We start from the raw sequence: 22,585 nt of genomic DNA, 5'->3' as shown, positions 1-22,585 counted from the left end.
TCGATAATTGGGTTGAAGCAAATGGCTTACTGTCAGATACACAATTTGGTTTCCGCAAAGGCAAAGGGACGAACGATTGTCTTGCGTTGCTCTCAACAGAAATTCAAATGGCTTATGCTAGCAAAGAGCAGATGGCATCAGTTTTCCTAGATATAAAGGGGGCTTTTGATTCAGTTTCTATCAAAATTCTTTCTGAGAAGCTGCACCAGCATGGTCTTTCACCGACTCTAAACAACTTTTTGCTAAACTTGCTGTCTGAAAAACATATGCATTTTTCGCATGGTGATTTATCGACATCACGAATTAGCTACATGGGTCTTCCCCAGGGCTCATGTCTAAGCCCCCTTCTCTATAACTTTTACGTGAATGACATTGACGAATGTCTTGTCAATTCCTGCACGCTAAGGCAGCTTGTAGATGACGGTGTGGTCTCTATTACAGGTCCCAAAACCGTCGATCTGCAAGGACCATTGCAAGATACCTTGGACAATTTGTCTGCTTGGGCCCTTCAGCTAGGTATCGAGTTCTCCACGGAGAAAACTGAGCTAGTCGTATTTTCAAGGAAGCGTGAACCAGCGCAACTACAGCTTCAATTAATGGGTCAAACTATTGCTCAGGTTTCAACTTTCAAATATCTCGGGGTCTGGTTCGACTCTAAAGGAACCTGGGGATGTCACATTAGGTATCTGAAACAGAAGTGCCAGCAAAGGATCAACTTTCTCCGTACAATAACCGGAACATGGTGGGGTGCCCACCCAGGAGACCTGATCAGGCTGTACCAAACAACAATATTGTCGGTGATGGAGTACGGGAGTTTCTGTTTCCGCTCCGCTGCGAACATACATTTCATCAAACTAGAGCGAATCCAATATTGTTTGCGTATTGCTTTGGGTTGCATGCACTCGACCCATACGATGAGTCTCGAAGTGCTGGCGGGCGTCCTTCCGCTGAAAAATCGATTTTGGGAACTCTCATATCGATTGCTCATCCGATGCGATATCTTGAACCCGTTAGTAATTGCAAATTTCGAAAGGCTTGTCGAGCTCAATTCTCAAACCCGATTTATGTCCTTGTACTTCGATTACATGGCACAAAATATCAATCCTTCTTCATACTATCCCAACCGTGTCAATCTCTTTCATGCTTCTGATTCAACTGTATTCTTCGACACATCCATGAAAGACGAGATTCGTGGAATCCCGGATCACATACGTCCGCAAGTGATCCCAAGCATCTTTCATAGTAAATTTCGAGAAGTCGACTGCAACAAGATGTTTTACACCGACGGGTCAAGCCTCGACGGCTCCACTGGCTTCGGTATATTCAATCAAAACCTCACCGCCTCATTCAAACTCAATGATCCTGCTTCAGTTTACGTCGCAGAACTTGCTGCTATTCAGTATACCCTTGGGATCATTGATACTTTGCCCACCGATCATTACTTTATTGTCTCGGATAGCCTCAGCTCAATCGAGGCTCTCCGTTCAATGAAACCTAGAAAGCACATTCCATATTTTCTGGGGAAAATCTGGGAGCGCCTGCGTGCTTTGTCTGTAAGATCGTACAAGATTACCTTAGTTTGGGTTCCCTCGCATTGCTCCATTCCAGGTAATGAAGAAGCGGACTCTTTAGCTAAGGCGGGCGCTTTACAAGGGGACATATATGAAAGACCAATTAGCTTCAGCGAATTTTTCAGTATCACTCATCAGAGAACCCTCGAAAGTTGGCAAACTTCATGGAGCAATGGTGAACTGGGAAGGTGGCTACATTCGATAATCCCTAAGGTATCGACGAAACCTTGGTTCAGAGGGATGGATGTGGGTCGGGATTTCATTCGCGTGATGTCTCGGCTCATGTCCAATCACTACACGCTGGACGCACATCTCCGGCGTATTGGGCTCGTGGATAGCGGTATCTGCGCTTGTGGCAACGGTTATCACGAAATCGAACATGTTGTCTGGGCGTGCGCCGAGTACTGTTCTGCCAGATCTCAACTATTCGATTCCCTTCGGGCCCGAGGAAGATCACCCAATGTCCCGGTTCGAGATGTACTAGCAAGCCGCGATATTCTCTACATGTCCCTTATATACACGTTCCTCAAAACCATCAATATCCAAATTTAAATGCCCCTATCTTTTCTCTTATTATTCCCAGAAGTGCCCTCTTCCGCCTACCGTACCCCAACGATGGTTTGATATGACTCCAAGACGAGACAAAACATCTGTCGAATGAACCAACAACACGAGATCTACAGTACAACATCACACACGCAGCGCGGTGTGTTCCCGATCCGTATCTGAGCCGTACTACGAAATCGTCTGGAGGAACCCCTGCCGGCTCGAGGAAAACCGCCCGGCGTCCCAATACTTGATACATCCGTTCGAATCTGTAATCCTGGTCGTTGATTCCTGATGCCGGAAACTGAAAGTTTATATCCCCCCCCCCCTGTTCAGCCTTGTCCACCCTCTCTCCCATGTCTCTGATACACAGATGTATGACTTCACCCCTTCTCCCCTTGAATATCTTCCCAAAACTTATGTGCCCCCCTATCTTCTAGTGTTAGTTGATCAATCCGTTCGAATCTGTAATCCTGGCCGTTAATTCCTGATGCCGGAAACTGAAAGTTTATATCTCACCCCCCCCCTTCAGCCTTGTCCGCTCTCCCTCCCATGTCTCTGATACACAGATGTATGACTTCATCCCCTTCTCCCCTTGAATATATTCCCAAAACTTAAGTGCTTAGTTTTAGTTGATCAATATTTAATCTCGTTAAGAAATGCCCAACAGTACCACTACTTTAAAATAGCCCCAATTAATTCCCCTTAATCTTGAACCACTCTTTCTAGTTATTTCTAGTTAATAAGCTTGTAAAATGTTCCGCTTAGTTAATAATTAATTTCTCCTACAATCTCCCTTCTAAAAATCATAAAGTGAATTACCATACAAAGAACACACAAAATGACCCGTCCCCCAAATCTTACGAATATTATATTATACCCTCTTTTATATGTATAAGTTAGCTGTAAAGTTTTTTTTTAGTTTCATTATATAAAACAAAATAATATTGAAATGTGTAACCCCCTAGTTTTAAGAAATTCAAAATGTAAAACAATGAAAAAATGGCACCTTTAAGCTAACGCATACGTGCCTTATCAAATAAACAAATTGAAAAAAAAAATGGCTGTGTTTTCATGGTAAAATAAATATCGATGAAAAAACAATGGCATTGGAAAATAACTATCCTAATAACCTTTCGACCAAAGTCCGTTATCATCCGAACTGTAAACTGAGTATATATTTGAAACCGGAGTATGCAAATATGCAATGTCAGTTCCGTTGGCACGTTCTACTATTTCGTCAGCTTTTTCATTTATTCGTTTCGATTGGTGATCCGACGGTGTGTATTGAAGTTCATCATTATTCGTTGCTTTGTGCTGCACTAGGTGTTTCCAGGAATTTACAGACAATTGATCGCTTTTCAATTTGCAGGGTATGTAAACCAGAAAATGATATTCATCTGTGGAAGTCTAATAATTGTACAAATTAATTTTCGGAATATGAGTCCGACGAGACTTAGCGGTTATATTGTAAATTATTATCGGGTAAAGTATACAGACTTCCCGGATTGCGTGGAACAGTCTCGAATTTCAAGGTCTGGTCCCGCACGGTAAAACTACCGGAAAGTTCAGATTTACCAAAATGCTTATTTCATTCCAAAGTACCCATATTGTACATTCATATTGCTCAAGTCATTCATAAAACATTTGAGTCATGCTGAATAAATTGGCTCAATTTGCACGTTCCCGACGTAGATCGGAGATTACTACGTCGGGAACGTGCAAATTGAGCCAATTTATTCTGATTTGCACATAGTCATGAAAACGATAAGTTTCTCAGTCTGTCACACATTGTGCAAATATTTGAGCAGTGATATGAAATTAAAAGTTCTTTTTGGCTCTTTAATGTGAACCAAAAAAAAGCATTTTTTACTCTTTTTGGTTAAAAAACAAAAAATAAATATAGCATAGTGCTTTCGCATAGGCCTGCTAAGCCAAGACAAGTTTCGGCTTCACTTGTGTCTCATCGGCATAAACAGAACTTCTGCTCGAACGGGACATCACGTTTGATCAGTCGTTTGATTGAAACACATAGTGTGTTTTAGTTTTAAGGGATTTGCGTCAAGCCGGCGCTAATCTATTCCGACAATGTGTTAGTGTCGGTTTCTGATGAGGCGAAGCCGAAACGCAACACAGTATGAAATAAGGATTTGTGCCCTCCTGTACAAAGACTGGTTTTTACCAACAAATTTTCACCCTAGTGAGAAATTTTGGTTTTTACCAATTTTTCCTCCTTAGGGTGAAATCAGCCAAAACACACTGGCGTGGCAGACTAGCGGGTCGACGTGGATTAATTTTTTTGTGGCCTGAATTTGCAAAAATCGTTCGGCAGTTTAATGACAGTGTTTGTGAGCACAGCTCGCAGTGGGAGTCATTGTGTGTCGATTTATCGTTCGACTTCGTCATCTTGCACAGGCTAATTAAAAATGTCAATGTAGAACCCTATTAGTGGTTGTGCTGTAATAGTTTTTAGTGTACAATTGTTATGTGCGACTATGTCCATAAGTGTATGTGTTCGTCTGAGTATTTGTGATAGCTGAGTTAGAGAAAGGATACAGAACTGGCGTTTATGATAGATTAGTGGGCAACCCTTTCTAGGATTCGTTGATCACTTTTTACCGGTATTCATTTACCGACGCACGTGAATCATCCATTCCCGGTTTGCATTGCATGAAAAAGTTCTAAAAGAATGCAGTTGTCGTTAATAGTGAATAAGTATCATTTGCTGGCATTTAGACGACTTCAAGTTATTTGGTTGGATGTTACAGATGCTCCTTTCTTCTTCATCATTGGCCTGATTTTGATGTATTTTTAGTTGTTTGCTTTTACACTACTCCTTTGTACCAAAAGTAATATCGATCAATTTATACGCTTCTACTTAATTTCTTTCCTTGTATTATTTATTCACTCACTAACACAATAAAATGCATATTCTCTCATATACACTCACAATATCTATCATTACATACATACAAACGCTCATGGTCTTCGCGATAACATAAACCTTAACACAAACGCGAACATGCAATTGCAATCATCCATACTTACTTACGCCCGTGATATCGTCAATATGAAAACAACCCGGTAATTAAGTGAACGTTTTAGCACTTGTAAATTTACAAACGCTGTCTTAAGCATTGATCCACCGCTCGCGCGATCGTTATTCTGAACGTCCGGAAATCTCTACCCTCGATCTTAGCTGGCTAGGCTCAGTTGCATCAATCAAAAATGACGCTCATATTCACAAGACCAGTGATTCTTAATCTGGGGTTCAGGGATCTCTAGGGGGCGAAGTCGTTGCCCCCGCCGGACCCCCAAGAAAAAATATAAATAAATTCGATTTTTATCCGTGAGGCCCGCCGCAACTCAGGGTGATTTCTAAGGGGTCCGTGGTACGAAAAAAGTTGAGAGCCGCTGCACTAGACAACACGTTTCATTGTGACATAACCTGGAACTCTAGTGAAATAGGAGAACTCACTCTCTTCTAGCATCTGAACCATACACTAAAAATTAAGTATCATATTCACGGTCCGCGCACAATCCTTCAATAATATTTGAATGCCCACACTGATGTAGAAAATAATTTCTATACACGAAATTACATACAAACGCTCGAGACTTTCGCGATCATCTACGTACACCTACGTCCGCGATCTCGCAAACATGATAATACCCCGATGACTAAGTGAACGTTTTGGCACTTATAAAATTACAAACGCGACATCAGGATTGAACATACAAACGTCCATTTTCGCGGGATTTTTAACCGGTTACGTTCGGCAGTCCTTATCCTAGGCCCTAGTAGCATAGGTCCATTGCCTTAAGGTGGATTAATTAAAAAACAAAGAAAGCACTAATATCCTCTAGACAACACGTTCCATGGCGACATGTTCGGGAACTCTAGTAATATGGGGTAACTCACTCCCTGTCAGAATCTAAACCGTACACCGAAAACTAAATATCAGAATGATGGACCGCGTGATCATCCAAGAACACACGCGAATATGTGAATGGTCACGCAGCTATAAAAACAGATTTATATAGGCGAAGTCACATACATGCGAGCACATGCGACAAACACGTTAACGTTCTAACGCTCAAGCCCTTCGCGGTCATCCAGGGACACGCCAACGATCGCACAAACTCGATAACAGCCAGCGCAAACCCACAAACGCTTGTGTTCGCGCGATCATGAATCAGTCAAGTCCGGAAATCTTTACCTATGTCATAGCAACTTAGGCCCATACATTCAGTAGAACCAATCAAAAAATAACGTTCATAACCACTAGATAACACGTTCCATGGCGACATGACCGGGAACTAAAGTAGTATGGAAGAACTCACTTTCTTCTAGCATCTGAACTACAGTTATTACAGTGTACACCAAATATTAAGTATCAGATTCACGGTCCGCGCGCGATCGTCCCAGAACACACGTGAATATGCGAAAGGACACACGGTCATAAAATAGAATTTATACACTCGCAGTTACATACACATTAGCACAAGCGACATACAAACGCACACACGAACGAACAAGTTAACGTATAAGCCCTTCGCGATGATACACGCGATCGTGAAGTCCCTACGCACATATCTGAACCGTACAATGAATATTACATTTAGAATAACGGCCCGTTGCAATTGTCATTAAGCAGTGTTTTAGTGGGTGTCGTTTCGCGCCTCGTCTACGATTGTAGTGAGTAATTCTGACGGGGAGCCCTGCCAAGACACAGGCTGTTCTCCTGCGATGCGGGACGTCTGAAAACAAACATGTCGACTTTGCGCGTCAATATCTCCCAAATGAACAAAGATATTCCAATTTTTTTGCATATTCATAACAAAGTTTTCAAAATTAAAAACCAGTTTGGGCCTTTGACATGGAAATTTTATTTTGAGCCACTCGCAATGATTCAGTATGTTGTTGACCATTTACATATATCGTATATAATCCCGATTCTATCAAGTATCTTCCCGGAATGGAAATTTTCTTGATGGACCCTGGTTGTTGATGGAATATTCGAAATATATCTGGTTACGTTCTTTTGAAGGAAAGGCTATGTCTGCAAATTGAATCAGTCCGTTTTTTTTGTTAACTGGTCTTGTCATGATTTAAAATATTAATTATCTTCTAGATAAATAGTTCAGCTCACATCTTTGTGGGGGTATGAGGTGGGACCATCATCATCATAATGCCCCCTAAAGCAACCCCCTAACTGGGGACGGGCATAGCGTAGTTGGTAGATCGATTGCCTTTGTATGCAGCTCACCTGGGTTCGAGTCCCAACCCCGCACATAGGGTTAGAGATTTTTCCAAACGAAATTTCTCTAACCCGAAAAGAGGCGAATGATCCTAAGGTTAAAACCTCTATAATAAAAAAAAACCTCTAACTTGGTCAGGAAAACTAGTCATAAAATACTGAAAAGTTTGAAAAATGCTCGAATTAGATCATATTGAAAAGCTAATCAAAATATAGTGAGAACCCGATTTTATCAGCCCCCGATTTATATGAAAATTGATAGTTGGTAGTTTGATGGGCTCTAGCAGACAAACCAAGTTGAATTCGAATAAATCCTTTCTTGAGCATATTTTTCTTATCTTAGAGATCCGAAACATGCAACAAAATTTAAGAGTTTCGGTTTCTTAAAATGAAAGAAAAATCTATGTCCCGATTTTTTATCAGTCTAAAATTCAGCAAGTGGCTGATAAAAACGGGTCTTCACTGTACTATCCTAGTCGTGATGTACGTCACAAGATGACGCTTATCTGGCACCACAACATATTTGAGATAAAATTGCTTCATCCTCCGGCACTCGTGTCGTTATATTTAGTGCAACACCTTCAGAAAATCCAGCGAAATCTTCTTTCAGCACCAGCGGCTGCTCATTCGCGTAGCCATTCGCGCGAGTGCCGGTGGGTTAAGAGAAAACGGTTTTACCATGCTAAATACGCGTTCCAGACTATATTGCACCGGACAACACTTTGGAAAAAACTGGCTTTCACGTCACTTTGTTTTCCCCGTTTTAAGAGGCCATTCTGCATAATTTTTCAAAGACGATTGCACTAAAAGGAGTGGATTTTGTCTACGAATTTACTGAAAACTGAAGGTTTGCTATACAGACGTTTACGTCACTTTTACGTACAAAGACATGCGAGGTGGTAGGTGACTAGCAAAAACAGTTTTATATTATGTATGCGGCGAACGAAAGCGAAGAGTTGCTCCTGCATGGGCCGCATGCTAAGTGAAGGTTAGTTTACCGGATGGAGAGCGGAAGATTTCCACGGAAAACTTTGAAAGTGTCCACAGAGGATAAAAAGTTAAAAGGCATCGATCGGTAAAAAATGTGAAAAGTGAAATGAATATTCATACGAGACTCAACGCGGCGGAAAATCTGTTCCATAGCAGATTCAAGAGGATATTGAAAACAAAAGATTTATTAAACTATCAGTTTCAGTTAAGGTTATCAAGCATTAGGCATACCATCTCAACACAATTGTGTGCTTAAGTACAGTATGAAGTCCTTCCGCTTTATGACTGTTAATCAATTACAACCCATTAGCGAATTAATCCACTTCCATAATTGAGCGGCAATCGAAATGTGTTTCCACTCACCGATGCGATGGTTTCACACTACTCACTGTGTAATTGTGACTAAATCGTAAAGTCGATTATATCTTCCTCCGTTCACTGTACAAGCAGCAAGCAGATTGAAACACGACTCTCGTCTCGAGAATATAGGCAAACACTTATCCCTGCTGATACGATTTCATCCGTAAAATCTAGTCTGCGATTCTAATTGAAATGGGAATGATGTCCTTGCATTAAACGAAATGCGGATAATAGCAAATCGTTCATTCGGAGAGTTGCGAAAGCTAGATGACAGACGAGTGATTCCGTCAGCGTTTTTATGGCTCAAATTCTTTGCTACAGAGGCGAGGCGAAAACCATTTGAATGGGGTGCGCAAACACACACAGTCAGCCAGAATTACATATTTGAAGAATTTCATTTTCAGCAATTCGAAATTGTAATTTTAATTAAATTCCAGCGAGAGTTTGTAGAGTTTGTGAACTCGATACACAACAATAAATAAACAAATATGCTCCTCTTCTTGTTTGAGAACAAATTAAAAAAAACCCTCCGCTCTCGGTCAAAATACGTCTTGTTCAAATCATGAGCTAACGCTATTGGAGCTCATTGTGTCATTTTTCTTTGTTCAGTATATTTTTAATTTTCATTCAATTCACACGTATGTTACGGTCATTAGCAAAATACATAAAATTAGTAGAATCGAATTAGCTATCAAATTTACGTTTCGACTTCGTCTCATCACAATCCGACACTTACTTAGTGACAGGACCAAGCTAGCGCCGGATGACGCTAGCTCAAAAAAAAGAAACCCCTGGTTCCGAGTGATGTCATGCAAAAAAAGTAGTTTAGATTAAACAGATAAGGACTCACTCTACTCCGACCGATAGTTCCCCGACGGAGGAATTTTTCCCGACACCGATACCTGCTTCTTTGAGCCATTTAGCTCCCAGTGTTATCGGGATCGACTTAGATATTATCCTACTCCGACGGAGAGTTCCCAGTCAATGGAATTCCTGTCGGTTCTGGTGTTTATTTCGTGAGCTAATTAGCTCCCATTTTTGTCACGTTTTAGTTGGATAGTCCACAGCGGCGAATCTACCATACTTTGAATTCCCCGGCGGTAGACTTCTCCAGATACCTATGTTCGTTTCCGTGAGCCATTTATCTTCCTACTTCGTCCCGATCTACTCGATCTAGTCTCCGGCGGTGGACCTAGCCTACTCAACGGGCCAGCCAGTGGGTGTTGTCTGTCCGGCGATTCTGGGTGGAGCGTAGCTTCCGGTTCACAGGCGCCCCAACGACCCACTGCCACAGGGTGCGACGCGGTCTCTTCGGTCTAATTCTCCGCGGTGGCTCTAACCTACTCACGAGCTACACGGTAGGGTGTCGAGGTCGACCTGGCGATTCTGGTCAAGCCTGACGTCCGGTTCACTGCGCCCCAACGATACGAACCCGGTGCAACGTCGCGTACTACTTAACTCGTCCCCGGCGATGGATTTAGCCTACATCGATGGAGAGTCCCCCGGCGGCGGTTTCAAGGCGGTTAGTTTGTTGGTACTTTCGCCACTTTCTATGCAGCTCGGAAAGTATACTCGTAACCACTCTGTTGACCGCATCCCAGATGTGCGCATCGTGGCAGATCTCTTCTACAATATTGTCGACTGTCACGCCGAGCAACCCCTTCGAACTTCTTAGAATCTAGGGCTTGTGTTACGGCGTCTCGGGCACGTTTACACACTCCGGGAAAAAAGGTTGACGAAGGATGTCAACCCCGATGCATGTACTTCCGGAAGCATCCGTGCACGTACAAAAACTGCCTCAAATGGAAGTTCACCTCTTCATGCTTCCTATGTTCCTCCCTATGCTGCTTAGTCATCGAATCCGCTCTGATCAGTCTCCTTGCATTTCGTGCATTTCTCTGCTGGTAGTATTCCGCGTCCTCAATCAGAGTGATGCAGATGGGAATCATCCCGGCAAATACACATACCGCCTCGGACGATATCGTTCTCTGTATGCACTCGCGACACGAAGGCGAAACGCGCCTATTAACTTCGCCCGGCTCGGCATTGAGTTCAGCGCAGCAGCCCAGGCCGGTACCCCATACCTCAGTATTGAGGATGAGACACCTCCCAGGAGACGTCTCATGCGGCCTCTTGCTCCTCCGTTATTCGGCATGATCGTCACCATCGCACCCAGGTGCTTCAGCGCACGCATCAGTGGAATTGAGAGCCCACTGATTCTGATCACGACACGGTGGAGTTTTTGTTGCTGACCAGCAGTACGTCCGTCTTGTGGTGAGTCAGTTGTAACTTGACATCAGCCATCCAGATTTCCACGATGCATATTGTCTCTGCCGTCAATATCTCCACTTCCTCGAGGGTCTCGCCGGTTATCGTCAGGACAACATCATCTGCAAAGCGTACGATATCAACTCCCCTGGGCAGTTCCAGTGTTAACATTGCGTTGTACATTATATTCCAGAGCGTTGGGCCGAGTGTAGAGCCCTGAGGTATTCGACCTCTTCCCCATGTTCGATTCGTAGACTTTCACTTCACAAGCAACTTTTCAGAATCTTGCACAGATAGTCCGGAACCCACATTCTGTGCAGCGCTACGGCGATCGCCCCCTGACACTCTTGAACGCGTTTTTCACGTCTATCGTTACCTCTTTTACTTCGATGCTTTCTCCGCACTAGCGATGACTGTGGGGATGGCGTCCACCGTCGATATCCCTTTGCGGAACTCGAACTATTTCTGTGATAGTTCGTTCTCACTTTTAGCGTAGGTGGTCAGTCTGTTGAGAATAACCCTTTCCAGGAGCTCACCAAGAGTATCCAGCAGGCATATAGACCGATACGATGCTGGATCTCCTGGTGGTTCCCTGGCTTTGGCAGCAACACCAGCTTCTGGATCTTCCATCTATCCGGGAAGAAGCCATCGTCCAGGCATATCTTGTAGGACTATCTTGAACATGACCAGAAACTCCAGGATCGCAGTCTTCAGTGTCACGTTGAAGATACCGTCCGGTCCGGGAGCTTTCATCGATTTCAGCCCTTTTGTCACTACAAAGAGTTCGTCGCTGGAAACTCGATTGTCACCAGCATTTACACCGTGTTCATCAACGTACGGTGTAGGCGGCCATGTGATTTTGTCGTGCCTCGGGGAAAGACCCTCCATGATAATTTTCAGTTTGTCAGCGCACACAGACTTTTTATCCTGACCATAGCGACGCGGCAAGCATTGCCCCAGGGATTAGCGTCTACTTCTCTGTATAGCTCCTTATGGCAGGAGGATTTGCTTAGCACTATCTCGTGTACAAAAGCGGCCCTGGCTGCCCGGAATGTTACCTTGCACTCTTCTCTGACTGCCTCACATCTTGATCTCTGAACGCATCTTCGGGCTTTTAGGCAAGCAGCCCGGATGATGCTGTGCCTTTTGAACTACTAGTATGCCGGACGCCAGTAGTTCCACGGATCCATTCTCCTCGTCATTGTTACACACTCAATCTTGTTCTACCGAATCCAAGCTTTTTTCGCTACTTTTACCGAGTTTTGCACAGGCGAGCACTCAGCTAACAAAGCTTTTACCGAGATCTCATTAGAAGTGACGTTTGTTTTGAATAACTCGGTAAATATATCACTGAAAATCAGTAATTAACTTTGCTGAGCTATCAGTTGTAAAATTTTACCGACTGTTCAGCTGTACGGAAATTATCGAACTGAATTGAGTGTGTACGTCACACGCCATCGCTAATGTTACCGACAGTTCCTCAACATTCGAAATTAGAGCGAGGCTGTCAGCACGAAGTTCTTCCACAAAAAGTCCTTTTCGTAGTCCTTTATTTTACACTTCCGCTCACTAGTTCTCACTCTCCATATTACAATCCAATTTCGCTGACCAATGGTGTAGTGGATCGCTTGGTGATCGTTATGTGTATACTACTCACCAAATCGCCAATCTATGCTATCCTTCAGTGACGCGCTGCAGAATGTTATGTCGATGATGACCGTCTTTACGGAATGTGATAACGGAACCTTCGTTGTACAGTCGAACATTTAGCTTCAGCAAGCTGGTATCTCTTGCGTTGGCCTGTCTTCTACCCCACTCCACGGCCCAAGCGTTAAAATCTCCTCCTATAATATCCAGGGTTCGTCCGCTTAACGAATCGGTTAGTACGTCCAGCATCCGAGTATACTGCTCTTGAGTCCACCGTGGGGAAGCATAACAGTTACACACGAATACGCCGTAGATCCTGGCGAAGCGGAGGAGAGCACACACGAAGCCTTCGTGTGTGCTGTCCTCCGCCCATCACTTGGATAGACGCTATCCCTGCACTATCAACTACTCAGTTACCGTTATCGGGAGGAACACACGAATATGGCTCTGCAATGATTCCAACTTCGCACTTCGTTTCTGGTGTCGACTGACACAACAGCTGCTGTGCAATGTCCCAATGATTAAGATCAAGCTGGGTTATCTTCACCATTGTTTACTGCCTTCGCCTTTTTGTACTTTGGGCATACGAAGCCTTCCGTCATGTAGTCCTTTACGCCCTTATTTGTACAGAGCAAGCAGCCTGGTTGCTTCGTACAGTCTCCATTCTAACCACGTTTTCTGCACAGATCGGATGTGCCCGGGCCACTATAGATTCTTTCTCCAGGTTACATTGTTCTATAAGCGCGCTCCCCACTTTGTCTTCTGTTGTGATCTCGTCCAGATTCCTGCTCTCGACCAGCGCTTTTTGAACTAAAGCTCTCACGTTCGATTCTCCTCCAACCGCTTCTGCCATTAGTTCCCGATAGGTCGAGTTCTTGAACAATGGATCCTTCTTCAGTTCGAATAGCTTTTCACCTATCTGAGTGCCCCCTGTTCCTACTACATTCTCCCCTAGCTCCTTCAGTTTGGGATCCTCTCTCGCCCTTTTGAGGATCGCAAAGTACGTCATGCCATCGTGCATTGACAACTAGAGCATCGCTCCTATACTTCTCCGGGTGCGGCCGATGGTCTTATTTCTTCTTTTTCTTTCTGTTTTCTCCTCTCTTCTGCGGTTTCTACGGTATACTTTCCATTTGTCGGCTGTTTCGCTGCCCTTCACCGATCCTCTTCTGGTGTTTCCCTTCCTCTTTTCACAGAATGGGAATACTGGTGACCCATCGGCATCTCATAGGCTTCTGCTTTCGCACCTTCGGTCTCTGTGATCTTCAGTGTCTTTTTGGCGTTTTCAACTCTCCCCAGTAACGCCATCTGATCGCATTCGGCAGATTTAGTCCTGATTTGTGTGTACACGTTGCTCTTGATTTTAACGAATTTGTAGAGCTCTTAGATTTTTTTCATCAGCATCGTCGCTTCAGGCATCCCAGACTGCTGGTCTTCTTGAGTAATGCTTGAAATCGGAAGGCTTGCTGTGATTAATCTGTAAATCCACAGTAAGTGTCACTGCTAGCCAGGGGTGCTTAAAGTGTGTGTGTGTTTATAGTATGGTTTAAAAAGCTTTAAAAGCCTCGCCTGTAGTGTATTGGCACTGTGTGGGACTCCCGTTCGTGTCTAATCACTAAAAACAATCCTTACTTTTTACGCCTTTCTTCCCCACAGAATTACGACAAGGTATTACTTCGTGGGGGGATCGTAGTGCTTTCGTCGCACCTCTTTCATCTGCTCTATCTCGGAGCCTCACTTGGGTCATGAAGTGGCTCGACCTATGAGCTTTGATTCAACTCTCGACTTTTCTTTCGCTTCTTGTCTTCATCTATTACGTCGCCGTTTAGCTCTCGTCCCTGTCAGCCGTTTCCGAGAGTCATTCAGCTCTCGGCCGTATCACGATCTACATGGATAGTCTCCAACGGTGAACTCACCGTACTCCGACCGATAGTTTCCCGACGGAGGAATTTTCCCCGACACCGATTCCCGCTTCCTTGAGCCATTTAGCTCCCAGCTTTATCAAGATCAACTCGGATATTATCCTACTCCGACTGAGAGTTCTCCGACAACGGAATTTCTCTCGGTACCGGCGTTCGTTTCGTGAGCCAATTAGCTCCCCTTTTCGTTACGATTCTGTCGGGTAGTCCACGGTAGCGAATCTACCCTACCGTGAGTTCCCAGGCGATAGATTGCTCCCGATTCCGATGTAGCTTTCTGTATGTCATTTAGCTCTCCGCTCCGTCTACTTGGTCTAGTCCTCTGCGGTGGACATAGCCTACTCAACGGGCCAGCCAGTAGGTGCTGAGGTTCATCCAGCGATTCCGGGTGGAGCGTAGCTTCCGGTTCACTGGCGCCCCAACGACCCAGTGCGAGCTATTTGGTCTACTCTGTCTAATCCCCGGCGATGGATCTAGCCTACTCAAGAGCTACCCGGTAGGGTGTCGAGTTTGATCCGGCGATTCCGGTGAAGCCTGACGTCTGGTTCACTGGCGCCTCGACGACCCAAGCCTAGTGCTATGTCGCGTACTACTCAACTGATCCCTGGCGATGGACCTAGTCTACACCGTCGGAGAGTTCCCCGGCGCCTTGATTTTTCCCGATACTCGATTTGTGGTTTCCCGGCGGCGTTCTACCCAATGGTGCTACTTTGTTGGTCCCTTCGTCACTTCCTCTGCAGCTCGGAGAGTATAATCGTAACCACACTGTTGACAGCGTCCCAGATATGCTCGTCGTGGCACATCTTTTCGACGATATTGTCTACTGTCACACCAGGCATACTCCTACGAACTTCTTCGAACCTAGGGCATTCAAATACCACGTGTTCCGGTATCTCATGCACGTCCACACACTCCGGGTAAGGGGTGACGAAGCATGTCCAAACCAATGCAGGTTTTTCCGGAAGCATCTGTTCCCGGACAAAAACTGTGTCAAATGGAAGATGATACACCCGCCAGGAGACGTCTCGTGCTGCCTCTTGCTCCTCCGTGATTCGGCGTTATCCTTGCGTTAGGTGTCCTTGCAGTCTTCTCACATACATAGTCCACATGGCTGCTGTAATTTAACCGATCGTCGTTTGTGTGTGCGTATATAACAAAATGCATCAAAATTGCTCTAGCGTATCTCACTAGTGAGTTACCCTCCGGATTGGATGAACGTGTGTGTTTAGGGTTGCCACCTCTCCGGGTTGGACCCGGTGACTCCGGTTTTCGGAGGCGATCTCCAGTCCTCCGGGTTGTACATCAATTTCTCCGGGTTTGGTGAGACGCAAGATAATTTTTACTTTTATAGTAGGGGACGGTGGGGAGTTGTGAACATAGTTTTGTTTTCGGAGCATAACTACCATAAATATTGGTCGATTTTCAATGTTTGACCTGGTATTTGTTAAGGACACCTTAATACATCTGCAGGCTGAAACAATTCAAAAAAAATCATTGTCTTGTTTGAGATATGCGTGAAATGCGTGGAATCGGCATTTTTTAGTTTGGTGGGGAGTTGTGAAACATCGCAAAAAGTACAAGAGATGAAATACTTTTGTGATTTATTTTTATTAGGGCTATAGAAGATAAATTTTAAGATAATTCTAAACTTAAGATGAGATGGAAAAGCGATCTGATTTGCAATATGTCGGCGACAACATGATTTGCGCCAAGCCACTTGAATTCGCGGTTGTGGCACGGGGAAATTAAAATTGTAGCAGAATCCTGTTCTTCTCATATAATTGAACATTTTTATATCATAATATGCATGGTTCATCCCTGATTTTTGAATTATGATACTGTTCTACTTAAAAATGAAATGTTCGCAAACGCGAACAATTTATAGCTTAATGGGAACGATAACAATAAATGGCGCCCATTATTTTCCATTCAGTGCTACATTGATAACCTAAAGAGCTACAAAGGAATTCAAAGAAATAAACTTGTTTTTGTTCAACTCAGTAGGTAATAAAAATCGAACGAAAGGCTCTAAAATGTCGAGCGATCGGTTTAATTCATATTTCTGTCTGGTTTCAGTATTTACTCAAGTTTTTTCTTGAAGACTGTCCCATGTCAGTAAAAATCTCCGGGTGAAAGCTTCACCAGAGGTGATAATCCTATGTGTGTTTGTGTAGCTATCGAAATGTTGTATGTGAGTGTGCGCCATCGATTTTTTTGAAAGCTTTGCGCTCACCTCGAACTGTGCGCGAATAGCTCCACGTTCAATTTAACCTTTAAAAAGGATAGCTAAAATTGCGACTTCAACAAGCATCGCTCCTAAAACGCAATGCAATCTAAAGCCTCTTTCTTGACATGTTGTTAGTGTTGCATTTCAAATTATAAGTTCATTGAAAGTAGGGAACTGTAACTAGCCGGGCCTCTGAGACCCCTTGTCTTTTTGAGGGTTAAGTGCGCTGTTTTGGATGCACGTACGTACAAAAAATGAAACAGAGGAGTGAACGAAAGCTTTAGCTTGAGTTTGAGCTTGTGCGACCACCCCTGGCTGCTACTCCGTTATCGATCTGGACTAGCTGAAGTTGCACAGGAAATAAGCAGATAATTATGGGAGTGGCGAAACATCTTTCAATGTGCAACTCCTGGTAATCCTAAAGTGTTTATTGATCAATACCGAACGTAGATCGCGGCAGGAAAGGGAAGGAATGGTTAGCCCGATACTTACTTTTACTAGAAGCCGTATATACTACTGCGCACTCCACAAGTATCACGGGAGGAGGATATTTGTTAGGTAAGTATAAAAGTTGGATTCTACTTCTTCTTTACCGACGCCAGAGAGGTGTCTCCACCCTATCTGGACTAGATATCGATCCATCACAACTCATGGATTGGGGACCAACGGCTTTACTTCCCTTCCGAAGGAAGACGTGACCACAGATTTTTTCGACTCAGAAACATCTCAACGACCTCGGGTGGAATTGAACCCAGGCCAACTGGAATGAGTGGCAGTCACGCTTACCACTAAACCACCGGCGCCGTCTTGAAGCAGAGAAATGGACGAAAGGCGTATAAAGTGAAAAAGGTGCTTTTCGTGATAATTGGCAAAATTTCTCTGCAAAAAACTTTTCATCCAGTTCTTCTGAATGTTTTCTTGAACTATAATTGACAATTAAACATATGTGCTCGAAGAATTTCAATAGTTTCTGGCTCTAGATTTTTACACAGAGTAAGCTGTTTAAATCACTGAAAAAGTGCTTGGTTTAGCAGGGAATATGCATTAGAGTGGCTCGTGGTTGTATGGGAAAACTTCAAAATGATTTAAACTAGCGAGCACAGCACTTTTTGAGTTCCCTTTGTGGTCCCAAATGCCTGTGCAAAGTTTGGGAGCGGTCGGTTGCTTCCCGGGTTTGCGCATTGCGTTTAAAGTTTGTATGGGATTTTATATGGGGAAATCAATTATTTTGCATTTACGCTAATAAAGATCGCTATTTTACTCAATATAAAAAACCAGCTTTATAAAACGATAATTCAAACCTTGGTTAACAACTTTGTGAAAGACCGTAACGAGCTACGAGTTTTAAAAAAATAGTTATAATGATTTTAAAACTTATGGTGAAATCCAAATCCAGAAATTGATTACTTTTTCCAACACTGCCGGTGCACCACCGACATCGACATTAAAAACTTAAATAAATGAGAATATATTCATCGCAGAGACTTGGTACCTTTGAATGAAATGTTCAGAATGCATTTCTGAATATCATAGACGTAGTCAGAAAATGAAAAGAAGAGGGGAGGGGCATGTGTACTCCCCAGTCTTTTTTTAGATTGTTTTGTATAAGACAAAGAATCATTACGTCCTTGAAAATGTCAACGACTGAACTTTCTTAATATTTTGATAGACCCAAATATGAATCATACTACAATCTTTGTTGTGGGAAATAACAATTTACAATATTTAGAATTAACACCTACAAATTTATGTATTGTTTTTGCTGGGGGCAAAAACTAACTCAGGTCTGAAATTCGTGTTGGGTTCTAACCTGAAGTATATTTCTGGTTCGACAACATCACCTCTGTTTTGCGTGAACCTAACTCAATTTTATTAAAAAAATGCTTGTTTGAAATAAATATCCTGGTTTCGTTCCTGGGTTCTCAAACGAAAACGTCAATAGAAACAGTTCCGAGACTTCAAGGGATCTAAGGATATGCATTTTTTAAAATTTTGACTCTGAAGGGCTAAAAAATAGGGTTTCAAAATATGTAAAACTTATAAACCGCTGTACCATTTTAAAGGAGATAACAGTAGAGCCCTTATATAGTAGCACTCAAACACGTAAGATTAATTTTTAATTCGGCGGTGTAAACCTGCGTTAAAGATGTGCTCCTTATGTTATACTAAACTATCTAAACAGGGAACCGGGGAGTACACAAACCACATTCCCTCTTGTTTTCAATTTCTTACTACGTCTATGTTATTCAGAAATTCATTCTGAGCATTTTATTCAAAGGTACCAAGTCTCTGTGAAGAATATATTCTCATTTATTTAAGTTTTAAGTATCGGTGTCGTTGTGTACTGACAGTGTTGGAAGAAATAATGAATTTCTGCATTTGGATTGAACCATAAGTTTTAAAATCTTTATAACTATTTTTTGAAAACTCGTAGCTAGTTACCGTCTTCGACAAATTTGTTAACCAAGGTCTGAATTATCGTTTTATAAAGCTGGTTTTTCATATTGAGTGAAATAGCTATCTTTATCAGCGTAAATGCAAAATAATTGATTTCCCCATATAAAATCCCATACAAACTTTGAACACAATGCGCAAACCCGGGAAGCAACCGATCGCTCCCAAACTTTGCACAGGCATTTGGGACCACAAAGGGAACTCAAAAAGTGCTGTGCTGAAAAATGTCATTTTCGAGCCACTCTAATATGCATGTATGGCCAAAAATCCAAAATTTAAAGCTGTTTCGGTACGATTAATAAAGATGTGTATGTGAATGTTTACATAAGCTACTAGTACCATTCACCACAAGCCACGATACTCTAATTCCCTTTTGGATATATGCTACTATGTAAAAACCGTCCTGGAATGGTATAATGCACAAGAGGTCAAATACGTGCCAAAAATAGCACAAACGCCAAAACTTCACCCAATAGAATAGTACTAGGAAAGGGTTAAGCATAAACTATTCAAAACTAAAATGAAATGGCATCAATGATGTTAGGAGAACATGGCAGAGGACTGTCGCTAGTGTATCTTGATGGAAGCTGTTGATGGGTATACCACAGAAAGTTCAAGAGTTTATTAGTTAAAAGAAAGATTCTATATCTATAATAAACAATCGATTTTGTAGTATTGTGAATAGATTTTTTGTCAACATTTTGTCGCGGTCCGAAATTTAACGTGGAGAGGCTTTAAGCATTTTCACACCTCCATCAACAGATAGCAGAGAAATATAAATTTCGGAGAACGCGTTTTATCGAAATCTGTTCAAGGATTCAAATAATTGTATTAACAGGAATCTGCCCAATCGCTCATATTTCCAACCACCACACTCCCACTACAATGTAGTTTGATGCTAAATACATTACGTATTCAGGCAGCTTCGCTTCCCGAGCCGCTTCCAGCTAACCGAAATAGATTGCCTGATCATGCAAACATTATCGCCGTAATCATTTTTCCTTAAATTTCTCATTTTCCGCCGCACCACCTTCCTGTACACACATACACACATGCGATGCCGGGCTTGAATCACCCGAGAGCCCTGAGCTGAGCGAGCAATTCTGTGTCGAAAAGCTGACGCCACTGGGATGCAATTTGACGCTGGAGCAGCAACATATGGATCCCGAGCATACGAAGAGTAAGGTTACCGCCTTCCGCGTCGTCGTTGGCGTGGTCGTTGTCGTGGTTGTAGATGCTCTGCAGTTGACACACCATCGGATGAAGCTGGTAATACGTCAAGAGTGTCGTCCAATGGATTATTATTATTTTACTATGTCAGGCCCACGTACCAAACAATTTTCAACGTTTTTTTTGAAGCATATTTTCTTTTCAAACGGTTCCTTCGTGGTTTGACACATATATCCTCTATTAATTTGGTGAAACTAAGGCTCAAATTGATTTATAAGTTTAGCCATGTATTGGCCTCAATGATGTGATATATGTGTTAAATGATTTACGGTTTTGGTGAACAAAGATTAACCATTGAATTATCACTAGCTCCCCTTGTCTGTGCTTAATGCTACGACTCTCCCAAACCAAACTCAGCTCCGTTTACCAAAATCCTAACCCTTCATGTTGTTAGAATGTCCATCGACAATAAATTTGCGAAAGTGACAAGCCAGCTTGAAGCTCTGACACCAATAGATAAAACATTCCACTGGATTAGCTGAATCTACCGGTTTTCCCAAAGGTGCACCACATGCCCAACCATTTGCCACGAGGTAATTTAACATTCCATTTGCCATAGGACTCAATTACAACCTAATCGGGCTGGAAATGAGAGAGTGTGGTTCTTTACGTGTGGTGGGTGTCGGAAAAAGAAACAGCCGATAGGTGGGTAGAAGAATCACTACTTGAGTTAAAGCACTCACCCCATCCGGATGAAATCGTGTTGCCGAGGGAGTCGTGGGCGAGCAAAAATCCTGGAGCACATTCTGCAGCTTTTTCGAGGAGTCTGAAAAAGAAACGCAAATAGATGAGATTGAACAGTTAGCCAATAGTGCTGGCACAATTAAACTTCATGGAATGGGATGGCAGCTGTAAATTGTCGTTATGTTGGTGGAGGGGGTGTGCGGGGGTGACAGGGCGAAGCAGGGATACAGAATGAAATTGAACTTAAAATGAAAGCTAGTGTCTCTGGATTTGTGGCATTAGCGGGGAGAAACAACGAGACGTATGCGACGTTACAAGTCTAGTTACTTACACGAGGCGAGATCTTGCAGCTGCTGAAATTCACTTGGCGAGAGTTTTTCCCATTTGTACACGTTAGCTGCCATCGCTGTGTAATCTGGAAAGAAGAAGAGCGAAAAAATGGAAAGACTGATTAGGAAAGTTGGCCTTCTAGTAGAATTTATAACGGTTATAGTGCGGATCTTTTAAGTACTTTGTTGGCATCCATCGCTGATAGCTGTTTTGTGGAAAAGCTGGAGCATTTCTTGAAAATCTATGGTATTGCAAAAATTAATATGAAACTCACGTTTTCACCCGGCACATTTCAGTTATATTCGGTAATTAGAAGCACATATATACTTCAAACTGACTATAGCTATAAAATAATTCTATTTTGTTGTCATTGACATACCAGATAAGATACCAGCGTCACATATGGACATTTTACAATGGTAACACTCGCGAAACAAAATAAAAAAGTGGGTGCAGAACGAAAAAAATGGCAAAAGTTTGGAGTCCCAGAAATCCTCTGGTGAAGAAATTTTTGAAAAAAAAACAAATGGAACGGGGCTTCACAGTTTAAAATTAAATTTTTGTGATTGAAAACAAAAATAGCATCTTCCATAAATAATAAATATAGAGATAACTTTGGAATGGGTCACATACATGGGAACATATGAAACATGGCAAAAATACCTAAGTAGGCCTAAATCCAATCCGCGCTATACTCCTATTACATTTGACATCGCCTATCACCGTGAAAACAAGCAAAGCGCACATGGTGCCAACGCTGCATGGCCAACCGACAGGCAGATCAATGAATTCTGCTTTGTGTGTGAATATGTACATTTTGGACCAATGAATTTTCCCAGCGAACTGGGCTTGGGAGCAGAACAAATCCAAATAATGGCAGGGATTTAGGGTTCCAACTAAATTATTGTGACGAAACTTTTGAAAAAAAACATAGAAACGAGACTTCACAGTTTGAAACCAAAGTTTTGTGAAATTTAAAAAATAGCATTTTTAAATGAAAATGAAAATTTTTGATCGAATTTTCCCAACTCATTTTCCAAAATTCCGAAATTCGCCACACTGTTAAAAATTCGCTGGAGTCCGGTAACAGCGCTCTGG

General features: G+C 42.7%; 1 protein-coding gene across 1 annotated transcript in view; it reads right to left on the bottom strand.

Moving 5' to 3' along the window:
• The window catches only part of LOC131692384 (diacylglycerol kinase 1), a 420,215-nt gene that overhangs the window by 167,626 nt on the left and 230,004 nt on the right, over positions 1-22,585 (bottom strand). The window contains exons 5-6 of the mRNA XM_058979392.1: positions 21,489-21,572; positions 21,157-21,239 (exon numbers count right to left, since the gene is read on the bottom strand). Of these exons, the coding sequence (XP_058835375.1) occupies positions 21,157-21,239; positions 21,489-21,561 (156 nt within the window). The 5' untranslated portion in view covers positions 21,562-21,572. The remainder of the gene's footprint in view (positions 1-21,156; positions 21,240-21,488; positions 21,573-22,585) is intronic.

This window comes from Topomyia yanbarensis, chromosome 3 (assembly GCF_030247195.1).
Source record: "Topomyia yanbarensis strain Yona2022 chromosome 3, ASM3024719v1, whole genome shotgun sequence".
NCBI classification, from domain to species: Eukaryota; Metazoa; Arthropoda; class Insecta; order Diptera; family Culicidae; genus Topomyia; species Topomyia yanbarensis.
Note: the sequence above shows the minus strand (reverse complement) of the source record. Positions and strands in the feature narration are given on the sequence as shown.